Source organism: Paramormyrops kingsleyae, chromosome 18, assembly GCF_048594095.1.
Source record: "Paramormyrops kingsleyae isolate MSU_618 chromosome 18, PKINGS_0.4, whole genome shotgun sequence".
Lineage (NCBI taxonomy): Eukaryota > Metazoa > Chordata > Actinopteri > Osteoglossiformes > Mormyridae > Paramormyrops > Paramormyrops kingsleyae.
Window position 1 is genome coordinate 6,524,237 of NC_132814.1, and position 12,486 is coordinate 6,536,722.

The following is a 12,486-nucleotide window of genomic DNA, read 5'->3' on the forward strand; positions in this document are numbered from 1 at the left end:
AGTGAGTGAGAGTGTGTTCTAAGGCTTATGGGTTTGAGTAATGTAAAAGTAGAAGTTTCTGTGTCAGTGATTTCCTTAAGTGATAGATTTTAGAGGTACGCATAGCCTACATGTTTATACAGTAGCTTAAACCCATCAGTATAGTTATTGACTGTTAATGCCTTCAGAAAGTCCATATGTATGACAAAAAGACCTAAGCCTTTTTCGTTATTTGTTGAATTTGTACTTATAAAAAAATCTTTGAGAGAATTAATGACTGTTAATGTTAGAGGTAATGGTTGTTCTTTCGAAACCCATACATGTACAACACTGGGTGTCAGCATTGCGCAGCGAAATGTTGTGAGGTAAGGTCCAGCCCCTCTTACGATTTTATTTGCTGGGAGAAGGAAGACAGAGGCGAGCTCCAGTAGAGGCTAAACGCGTAATGTACGGGAAAGAAATATCTCAAAATTTTGTCGAAAATTAAAATGCTGCGTTGCATCTGTAAATGGCGCTATGTTTCTGGCCCTTGAAGAATATTGTGGTTGCATTTTTGCAAAGGTTCTTTAAACAATCCCCAATGAAGCACGCCGGGCAAAGATGGAGATGTGAGTACCGGGGGCTGGTCCTGCCGCTTTGTTTTCTGCTCTTTATTTCCAACAGTGCATCTGCGCAGATACGGTATTCTGTTGCAGAGGAGGTAAAAGATGGAACCACTGTAGGAAACGTTGTGAAAGATCTTGGACTTGATATCAATACTTTAATGGAACGACGGTTTAGGATCGTACCTGATTCCAAATACACCCTTTTCGGTTTAAATGAAAACAATGGCGATCTGTATGTCAGCAACAGTATCGATAGAGAAAAAATTTGTGAAAGCAATACAGCATGTTTGATAAACTTGAAACTGGTTGTTGAAAACCCTCTGGAGATTCATCATGTTGCCGTGGAGATTATCGACGTTAATGACCATTTTCCCACCTTTCCGGACAAAGAACTGCACCTGGAAATAGCGGAATCTACGCTACCGGGGGCGTATTTTCAGTTGCAGGCTGCGCGTGATGCGGATAGCGGAATAAATTCTGTGCGTCGTTATAAATTAAACCAAAACACTCATTTTGAATTAGAGGTAAGAGATAGAGGGGAAGACCTCAAAGTTCCATTTTTAATATTACAGAAACATTTAGACAGGGAACAACACGAGAAACACAGTTTACTCCTAACAGCTTTCGATGGAGGTTATCCGCCGAAGTCTGCCGAACTCAGTGTAACAGTAACTGTGTTAGATATCAATGATAACCGGCCTATCTTTGATCGTGAACTATATTCAGTAAGTTTATTGGAAGATGTTCAGATTGGTACCGTTATTTTAAAAGTAAACGCGACCGATAATGATGAAGGTCTGAACGGGATGATTGAGTATGCATTTGGTAGAAATCAAAATAATAAGATTCGCAATTTTTTTCTTTTGGATAACGTCACTGGTGAAATTCGCGTTAAAGGCAATTTGGATTTCGAAGATGCAGAGGTTTACCAGCTAGACATACAGGCCACTGATAAAGGACAGCCTCCTATGACGACGGACTGTAGTGTCATCATTAAGATCATTGACGTAAACGATAATAATCCTGTGATAGAAGTCACCTCCTTGTCCACCTTAGTTCCCGAGGACTCAAAACCAGGGACTGTGATTGCTTTTATAAGCGTCACAGATCGTGATTCTGGAATAAATGGCAAAACTGTGTGTAATGTACCAGACAACCTTCCATTTGAGCTGAAACCGTCCTTTCAGGATAACGTCTATTCTTTAATCACAAAGGGTCATCTGGACAGAGAGCTTGTTTCTCATTATGACGTGAAAATAACTGCCACTGACTGTGGTGACCCCCCTTTGGCCACTGCTAAAACGGTACCTGTTCAGATATCAGACGTAAATGACAACAGCCCTGTTTTCCTCAAAAATCCCTATTATCTGTACATTTTGGAAAACAATGAGCCTGGAGCTTCCATATTCTCAGTTTCCGCTTCCGATAAAGACTTGGATGAAAATTCATGGCTATCGTATTATATTTTAAGAGACGGGGAGAAAACAAATTACATTTCATCTTTTCTGAATATAAATTCTGAGAATGGTGATATTTATGCCTTGAAAAGCTTCGACTTTGAAACAATGAAAACCTTCCAGTTCCAAGTAGTAGCTAAAGACTCCGGAACCCCGTCACTAAGTACCAACGTCACGGTGAATGTGTTCATCCTGGATCAGAACGACAACGCTCCGCTCATCCTGTCTCCTGTCAGTACTAACGGCTCCACGGAGGGTGTAGTAGAGCTTTCCCGCAATGCAAACGCAGGTCATTTGGTGACTAAAGTAAGAGCCTATGATCCTGACATTGGATACAATGGTTGGTTGTCATTCTCTCTGCAGCAAGTTACAGACCCTAGTCTCTTTAGTTTGGAGCGCTACACAGGAGAGATCAGGACACTTCGGCCATTCACAGAAACTGACAAGGTCACGCATAAGCTGGTTGTCTTGGTAAAGGATAACGGGAACATCTCACTGTCAGCTTCGGCTACCATGGTTGTAAACGCAGTGGAGACCAAAGAGGTGTTTGCATCTTCTGAAATTAAAAACACAGTAAATGTGGAAGAGGAGAACAACATCACCTTCTATCTGATGATCTCGCTGGGCTCAGTTTCAGCGCTTTTTGTATTCAGTATAATCGGCCTGATAGTCATGCAGTGCTCTAAACCTCCAGACTATTCCTCCAAGTACTCGCATGATTCCAACTGCATAGACACAAGCGGGAACGGAACTCTGTGTCACAGTATCCAGTACAGATCCGGAGAGAAACGATACATGTTAGTTGGACCTAGAATGAGTATTGGTTCTGCTATTGTCCCTGGAAGCAACGGGAATACGCTTGTGGTCCATGAACACAGTAAGAGAATATCCGGTGAGGTAAGTAGGCCTACTTTTGTATTTATATAAACCGCTAAGGGTAGCTTTAGATTGGTTTCACTGTAACAAACCATTTAGCTGTGTACTTAACTCTGAAGGATTGTGTATTTGTTATTACAAAATTTATATTTGTGTTGTTACTTGTTTTGTGAGGAATCAAATTTACCTTATTATTTGTTTTATTTCTGAACCATGATTGCATGGATTGATGGCAGTGAGAGTTACCAAGAAAAAGCAGTCAAACCATTCATATGCTGAGCATGTGGTCTCTATAGGATTATTTAAATTGGCTTTTTCCTGATCAGAAGATTAAGTAACCACAATTTAAACAATCCACGATGTTACTTTGTGCTCATTCTTTTCATAGCGGGAAAACCAGGGTGTCCTTTTCCCGGGAATAAGCTGTAAACCATTCACTGCATGAACTGTATTTCTGCTTGATGTCTTAATAGAATATTTTTTTACACCAACTGACAAATACATTTTAATTAATACTGATATTCTTTATAATAACAAAAGAATTTAGAAATTGACATTAATATTTGAATGAGTATAAAATGAGCTGATGTCATTTGTTTTAAAAGTATACTCTTTCCAGTTTGGGGGTCCATCCATCCATCCATGCATGCAACTTCTAACCTCTAGTTTAGAGTTTTCGTTTCTATTAAGTCTTATTTCTTAGTTTAATCAACAATCAAGTCTTCCTTACGGAATCAGCAAATATCTATGGAAATTGTTTTGTAAAGTTTTAGTATTAGCACCCTTGTTTTTTCGTTACTGGTTTATAATTTGTGGAAGTGACCTTAGTGACGTGAACTTCTGTGAGCTCAGTACTTAATTGGAATGACTCCATATACAAATAAGTCAAGGTGAAAGTTTATTTCTATAATGCATTTAAAACAAACAAAGTTGATCAAAGTGCTGAACAGGCACAAATTAACAGCAAATAAATAAAGTATAGTCAGATTTAGATTTTTTTAAATAGAGAAACTAATAAAATGTTTCAAGTCAATTTAAAGATAAAAATAGAAGAAACTATAATTGAAGGAATGAATGAATAAATAAGTAATACAATTTCCTATTAGGAACGTCAAATACATCATGCTCCATCTGAATCAAACGCCATTTCAAATATACGAGACTACAACAGGGACTCAAACGGTTCTACAAACTGGGCATTTTTAATATGTAAGGGCAAACTATTGTAAATGGTAGGAGTATATAAATGGATACAATTATTCCAAAGTGTTTGGATTAAATTGGTGTTCTCAGCAGGGAATAAAGACGCGTATGCGACTTCCTCGCTTCCCTCAATTGAGATACAATACGTATCCATTCGTAACTTACGGAACTTAGTACACGTGCCCATTCCTTATTTTCCTGAATAAATGGCATTTATTCTCCTTAAAAGTGTTTAAGTGACTAAGGTATGGAATCTCACATGTCACAACCATGTCAATATCTGACCACAAATTTAACAATTTAATGAATGGTTTTTCAGAGGTAAAAGATTTTAGTCTTTAAAATGCTTTATAGAAAGTAAGGCTACTGTACATCTCGTCTGGAAGTCAACTCATTTTATAAATATAGGCTTGTTGGCTAAAGCATTAAACAAAGTCTCTGTGGCAACTACAGTATGCAGAAAACGTCTTTTAGTCATTACCATTGCCAAGAAACAATGGGTTGTAAAGTAAAATCGAAATATATACAGTACATCATTTAAATGAAATATAGGCTATTTAGTAGACCTGTGTAAATAAAAGCACTTTATGAGGGCGCGGGGTGTCGCTGTAATACAGTACATATCTTTCGCGGATTATTAGGGAAGAATCCCTCCCTCTTTCAGGATCGTACACAGGGAGGCTGCCTGCTTTGTGTTCAAAGACGAATCGTTCACTTCTGTTAATGGGATTTCGGAATGCGTGTCAAAATGTTTTCTAGTGGATATATAGGATAATGTTGCACAGGTAATTGATGCTGCTCGGCATCTTTGGAAACAGTGCATTTTAATCATGGAGGACAGACAAAACGCAGTGGTTTTACGTTACATTCTACTACTGTGCTTTTGCAAAGGCGTTTTCACCCAGATACGATACTCGATCGCAGAGGAACAGAAACAAGGAACTTTTGTAGGAAACCTTGCTAAGGATTTGGGTCTTGATGTCAACCAGCTGTCGGAACGAAGCTTTCGGATTGTCTCGGAGTCTAAGGAACATCTTTTTCAGGTAAAATTATCCAACGGCGTGCTGTATGTGGACAGAAATATCGACCGAGAAACGCTTTGTGAAAAAAGCAGCGTCTGTTTGATTAACCTGAAAACAATACTGGACAATCCACTGGAGATACATTATGTGGAGGTAGAAATATTGGATATTAACGACCACTCCCCGGTTTTTCCGGAAAATGAGAAAAAATTAGAAATAGCTGAGACAACGCTGGCCGGAGCGCGCTTTGCTGTGGAGTCAGCGCTCGACCCCGACGCGGGGAACAATGGGCTCCGTCTGTACAAGCTTAGTCAAAACGACCACTTTGATCTAGAGGTAAAAAATCGCGGCGAGCACAAACTTCCATTCCTAATTTTGAAAAAACCACTTGATAGAGAGCAAGAACCGAAACTCACTTTAGTATTAACGGCATACGATGGAGGGAAGCCAGAGAGGTCTGGCTTTCTAAATGTTACCGTAACTGTCATTGACACCAACGATAACGCTCCAGTCTTTGAGCAGCAGGTGTACTCAGTAAGCCTAGATGAAAATGTCCCTTTGGGCACCTTTGTAGTGAGAGTGCGCGCCACTGATTTGGATGATGGCGCAAACCAAGAGATTATATACACGTTCGACAACAGCGTGCGAAATAAAGCTACGGATTTATTTACCTTGGATAGCAATACTGGTGAAATCCGGGTGAAGGGACTCATTGATTTTGAAGAAAAGGACACTTATGAGATTGATGTACAAGCAACTGACAAGGGTCCCGTCGCATTGAGTGGTCACTGCAGCGTCATCGTCAAAATCAAAGACGCAAATGACAACGCGCCGGTAATAGACGTGACGCCATTATCAAGCCACGTGCCTGAGGACGCAAGTCCCGGAACAGCTATCGCTCTTATCAGCGTGTCAGATCTGGATTCAGGTGATAACGGTGAAATTGTTTGTCAGCTGACGGGAAACTTTCCTTTTGAGTTAAAACCGTCATTCCGAAAAAACGCATATTCACTGGTTACCAGAACTCGCTTAGACAGGGAATCGGATGCAATTTACAAGGTAATTATTGCTGCCGTGGACAAGGGTGACCCGTCCTTGTCGGCTTTCAAAACTATCACAGTAGATGTGTCGGATGTCAATGACAATAGCCCTGTATTTTCTGAAAATCCATATACTGTATACATCGAAGAGAATAATGTTCCTGGTGCATCTTTCTTTGCTGTAAGTGCAAATGATTGTGACCAAAATGAAAATGCTGTAGTTTCTTATGCACTTTGGAAGGAAGAAAGTATAGTCACCTCCACATTATCTTATCTAAATATCAACCCAGATAATGGAAATATCTATGCATTAAAAAGCTTTGACTTTGAAGCATTGAAAACCTTCCAGTTCCAAGTGGTAGCTAAAGACTCCGGAACCCCGTCACTAAGCAGCAACGTCACAGTGAATGTGTTCATCCTGGATCAGAACGACAACGCTCCGCTCATCCTGTCCCCAGTCAGTGCTAACGGATCTGCTGACGGTGTGGTGGAGATTCCCCGCACTTTGAATGCGGGCCATTTGGTGACTAAAGTAAGAGCCTACGACCGAGATATAGGATACAATGGCTGGTTGTCATTCTCTCTGCAGCAAGTTACAGACCCCAGTCTCTTTGGTTTGGAGCGCTACACAGGAGAGATCAGGACACTTCGGCCATTCACGGAAACTGACAAGGCCACGCATAAACTGGTCGTACTGGTAAAAGATAATGGAAATGTCTCACTGTCAGCTACAGCAACTGTGGTTATTAACGTAGTGGAAATCAAAGAGGCGTTTGCATCATCCAATATTAAGAGCACAGTAAAGAAGGAAGAGGAGAACAACATCACCTTGTATTTGATGATCTCGCTGGGGTCGGTTTCAGCGCTTTTTGTATTCAGTATAATCGGCCTGATAGTCATGCAGTGCTCTAAACCTCCAGAATATTCCTCCAAGTACTCACGTGATTCCAATTATGTAGACACAAGCGGGAACGGAACTCTGTGTCACAGCATCCAGTACAGATCCGGAGAGAAACGATACATGCTAGTTGGACCCAGGACAAGTATTGGTTCTACTATTGTCCCTGGCAGTAATGGGAACACTCTGGTGGTTCATGAACACAGTCAGAGATTTTCTGGAGAGGTAAGGATGACTGCTGCCTGTTGCTACACTCTTACTAATTTGTTGCTGTTAGTCACTGGATGCTAAGTCGATTATAATGGTTACAAATTTACTCAGTGTTGACTTGGATGTTTCGTCTGGTATTTTAACTTATTCAGCATCATGTGAAATGACTACATGTACAATACCTTGGGTAACAAGTGCTGCTTTAGTAACGTCAGGGAAGTTCCAGCGAGTAGTGTGTTATTCCCTAGTGCATGCATTCATACAGGTTAATACAGCATTTTCAGCACAGTGTGCAGTGATTATAGAGCGATTTTGCTTGCCTGTGTCCTTTTTGGTCATAGGGGCAAAACTTCAAGCTACTTTCTGGAGAGGTCGCTGTCCAGTATGTTAGTTCTGAAACAGAAAGTAAATGGATCAATGAAAAACGTAACGCACTCTAGTCCAAAAGCAGCAGTCTCCTCGTGATTAAATATAATTATAATTAAATATAATACAATTAAATATAATCATATAAGTGATGCATAACATGTTAAACTACTTATAAAATTGATTCTCAAGATCCACACATATATATACACTCACCTAAAGGATTATTAGGAACACCTGTTCAATTTCTCATTAATGCAATTATCTAATCAACCAATCACATGGCAGTTGCTTCAATGCATTTAGGGGTGTGGTCCTGGTCAAGACAATCTCCTGAACTCCAAACTGAATGTCAGAATGGGAAAGAAAGGTGATTTAAGCAATTTTGAGCGTGGCATGCTTGTTGGTGCCAGACGGGCCAGTCTGAGTATTTCACAATCTGCTCAGTTACTGGGATTTTCACGCACAACCATTTCTAGGGTTTACAAAGAATGGTGTGCAAAGGGAAAAACATCCAGTATGCGGCAGTCCTGTGGGCGAAAATGCCTTGTTGATACTAGAGGTCAGAGGAGAATGGGCCGACTGATTCAAGCTGATAGAAGAGCAACTTTGACTGAAATAACGTCTCGTTACAACCGAGGTATGCAGCAAAGCATTTGTGAAGCCACAACACGCACAATCTTGAGGCGGATGGGCTACAACAGCAGAAGACCCCACCGGGTACCACTCATCTCCACTACAAATAGGAAAAAGAGGCTACAATTTGCACGAGCTCACCAAAATTGGACAGTTGAAGACTGGAAAGATGTTGCCTGGTCTGATGAGTCTCGATTTCTGTTGAGACGTTCAAATGGTAGAGTCAGAATTTGGCGTAAACAGAATGAGAACATGGATCCATCATGCCTTGTTACCACTGTGCAGGCTGGTGGTGGTGGTGGTGTAATGGTGTGGGGGATGTTTTCTTGGCACACTTTAGGCCCTTTAGTGCCAATTGAGCATCGTTTAAATGCCACGGCATACCTGAGCATTGTTTCTGACCATGTCCATCCCTTTATGACCACCATGTACCCATCCTCTGATGGCTACTTCCAGCAGGATAATGCACCATGTCACAAAGCTCGAATCATTTCATATTGGTTTCTTGAACATGACAATGAGTTCACTGTACTAAAATGGCCCCCACAGTCACCAGATCTCAACCCAATAGAGCATCTTTGGGATGTGGTGGAACGGGAGCTTCGTGCCCTGGATGTGCATCCCACAAATCTCCATCAACTGCAAGATGCTATCCTATCAATATGGGCCAACATTTCTAAAGAATGCTTTCAGCACCTTGTTGAATCAATGCCACGTAGAATTAAGGCAGTTATGAAGGTGAAAGGGGGTCAAACACCGTATTAGTATGGTGTTCCTAATAATCCTTTAGGTGAGTGTATATATATATATATATATGAATCTTGAGAATATATACATATATGAACTTGAAAATCAATTTTATGATTAGTTTAACATGTTACGCATAGCTTATATTAAAGCGCCACATCTTTAGGAATTGGTCTTGTAAATAAGCCTTGCACCAGCATTTGGGTGCTGGACCACCGCACGCAACTCAGTTTGGTCGTATCTCGATATTCGAGCTGTCCATTACATATCCATTACTCGTTAGATGTGGACGGTGGGCCATCATTCGGCTGGCAGTGCTGCCCATTCCCCTGCACCTGTTACACTAAGCGATAGTACCGCTAACGACCCACTATGTCCGCTTTCAGGAGTCTCGCGATCAGTGTATATTATTTACTATGGACTTCGGACGTAAATGCAATGAAAGTGACTCGACATCAGACTGTAGGCCTACATTTATTTAGTAAACGACAAAGCAACGTGTATTGAGAAAGCAGAAGCAGCCTGTACCTGGAAATACTAGGGTTTTGAACCGGTAACCGTCCGATTACCGGCAAAGCGCCCAAACCTGCAGACTCCACATTGTTTTACCGACCTCAAACTTGCGCCTGGGACTTTCAACAACACAGCACGATCACCAGCTGACTGAGCTGTCCAGTCCTTTTGAGTGACGTGATTTTACCTGTAAAATAAACTAAATTAAATGTATACATTTGGAATAATTTTGAATTTCAAGTAGAACGCATGTATTTTGGGTGGAAGCAATTTGAAGTGGAAACGCGAGGTGTCACCATAAAACCAGGACTGTGCTCCATAATCTGTCTGAATTTGTAATCCAACCTGAGTCAGGACCAATAGGCTACACACTCGGGTATCGCCCTTCCTTACAGCCACGGGAACCTGGGATATCATTGCTTCTATATCTTTTTGCAGTATGTATCTACAGCAACCCATGTATACAGGTATTTATAGCAGATCTTAAGTAATGTTTAACTGAAAATTCCTATGATTAGACAAGAATGGCGAAAATATGGCGTCAGACAGGCTGGTTCTCGTGGTGGATGGTTGCTTATATCATGGCGCTGTTTTTTTGCGAAGACGCATGGGCACAGATAAGATATTCCGTTCAGGAAGAAGTGAACAAAGGGACTGTGGTGGGGAATATTGCCAAGGATCTGGGAATTGACTTGACAGTATTAACGGAACGACGTTTTCGAGTAGTTTCTGGTTTGAAGGATCCACTTTTTCAGATCAGTCAGAACGACGGAGTACTGTATTTGAACCAGAAGATAGACAGAGAAGAGCTGTGCGATAAGGAAAGTGTGTGTCTAGTGAACCTGAAAACAGTCATGGAGAACCCGCTGGAGGTCCATTACGTGGAAATTGAAATTGTGGATGTTAACGACCATTCCCCCCGCTTTCCAGAGGAGGAAAGCCGGTTAGAAATCGTGGAATCTGCAGTACCTGGCGTTCGCTTTCAGCTCCAAGCCGCACGCGATCTGGACGTCGGAATAAACTCCATTCAGTCTTATAAACTCAGCCAAAACGAACATTTCCGCCTGGAAGTTAAAGATCGCGGTAAAGACAGTAAAATCCCCTTTCTAATTTTACAGAAACAGCTAGACAGAGAAACCATCAAAAGGCATTTTCTCTTACTTACTGCGAGTGACGGCGGCAAGCCTCCTCAGATAGGCGCTATGAATATAACGGTAGACGTCCTTGATGTAAATGACAACATGCCAATTTTTACTAAGGATGTTTATTCGGCCTCAATACACGAAAATATTCCAGTAGGCAATGTAGTGATACGGGTAAATGCAACTGATTTGGATGACGGTGCAAATGGTGAAGTCGTTTATTCGTTTGGGAGTAATATCAATAATAAAATACGCAATCTTTTTGACTTGAACGAAATCACAGGTGAACTTACGGTAAAGGGATTAATAGATTATGAGGAAAATAATTTATTTGAGATCGATGTGCAGGCGTCGGACAAGGGGGTGGTGCCATGGAGAGCAGATAGCAGCGTAATTGTGAAAGTAATTGACGTAAATGATAATCCTCCTGAAATTGAAGTTACGTCATTTTCGAGCACGATTAATGAGGATTCGCGGCCTGGGACGGTCGTGGCCTTAATTCAGCTGCACGATAGTGATTCTGATTTAAACGGTAAAGTTGTTTGTTCCATAGAGGAAAACATTTCTTTCAAGCTTGTGACAACTGCGCAGGACACAGTATACTCTTTGGTAAATAAGGCTCAATTAGACAGAGAGGTTCAGTCCCAATATAATGTTATAATAATGGCCAGAGACAGTGGACACCCGCCGCTGTCTTCTCAGAAAAACATAACTGTGCACCTGTCGGATATAAATGATAACAGCCCACAGTTTCTGCAGAGCCCCTATTTTTGCTACTTGTCTGAAAATAATTTCCCAGGCTCCCCCATATTTTCTGTCACCGCTGTTGACCGGGACCAAAATGAAAATGCAGTTGTCACATATCATATCTGGAAAGATATAAATAGCAGGAATGAATTTGTATCTTATCTAAATATCAACCCTGATAGTGGTGATATTTATGCGCTGAAAAGCTTTGACTTTGAAACAATGAAAACCTTCCAGTTCCAAGTAGTAGCTAAAGACTCCGGAACCCCGTCGCTAAGCAGCAATGTCACGGTGAATGTGTTCATCCTGGATCAGAACGACAACGCTCCGCTCATCCTGTCTCCTGTCAGTACTAACGGCTCCACGGAGGGTGTAGTAGAGCTTTCCCGCAATGCAAACGCAGGTCATTTGGTGACTAAAGTAAGAGCCTATGATCCTGACATAGGATACAATGGCTGGTTGTCATTCTCTCTGCAGCAAGTTACAGACCCCAGTCTCTTTGGTTTGGAGCGCTACACAGGAGAGATCAGGACACTTCGGCCATTCATAGAAACTGACAAGGTCACGCATAAACTGGTCGTTCTGGTAAAAGACAATGGGAACATCTCACTGTCAGCTACGGCTACCATAGTTATAAATGCAGTGGAGGCCAAAGAGGCGTTTGCTTCTTCTGATGTTAAACGCTCAGTAAAGAAGGAAGAGGAGAACAATATCACCTTGTATCTGATGATCTCTCTGGGCTCAGTTTCAGCGCTTTTTGTATTCAGTATAATCGGCCTGATAGTCATGCAGTGCTCTAAACCTCCAGACTATTCCTCCAAGTACTCACGTGATTCCAACTGCATAGACACGAGCGGGAACGGAACTCTGTGTCACAGCATCCAGTACAGATCCGGAGAGAAACGGTACATGTTAGTTGGACCCAGGATGAGTATCGGTTCTACTATTGTCCCTGGAAGCAACGGGAATACGCTTGTGGTCCATGAACACAGTAAGAGATTTTCTGGAGAGGTAAGAGTAATTTTACCATTCCAGTGTTTCAGCT

General features: G+C 41.4%; 2 protein-coding genes and 1 long non-coding RNA gene across 7 annotated transcripts in view; 2 read left to right on the plus strand and 1 right to left on the minus strand.

Moving 5' to 3' along the window:
• Positions 1–11,076, minus strand: part of LOC111834668 (uncharacterized) — a 55,607-nt gene extending 44,531 nt beyond the window's left edge. Inside the window, exons 1-4 of the long non-coding RNA XR_002836055.2 lie at positions 10,988–11,076; positions 10,718–10,775; positions 10,522–10,616; positions 7,611–7,683 (exon numbers count right to left, since the gene is read on the minus strand). This is a non-coding gene — a long non-coding RNA (uncharacterized lncRNA). The remainder of the gene's footprint in view (positions 1–7,610; positions 7,684–10,521; positions 10,617–10,717; positions 10,776–10,987) is intronic.
• Positions 1–12,486, plus strand: part of LOC111834664 (protocadherin alpha-7-like) — a 65,560-nt gene that overhangs the window by 40,362 nt on the left and 12,712 nt on the right. The window contains exon 1 of one of the 5 annotated variants that reach the window (XM_072701990.1): positions 488–2,938. The exons of 2 other annotated variants lie outside the window; for them this stretch is intronic. In XM_072701990.1, the coding sequence (XP_072558091.1) occupies positions 488–2,938 (2,451 nt within the window). Of the gene's footprint in view, positions 1–487; positions 2,939–3,967; positions 7,306–9,149; positions 12,453–12,486 lie in introns of those variants that run through there. 2 more of the 5 variants (XM_023794225.2, XM_023794224.2) reach the window with 2 other exon arrangements.
• LOC111833350 (protocadherin alpha-C2-like) overlaps positions 1–12,486 on the plus strand; it is a 110,006-nt gene that overhangs the window by 3,240 nt on the left and 94,280 nt on the right. The window lies entirely within an intron of this gene.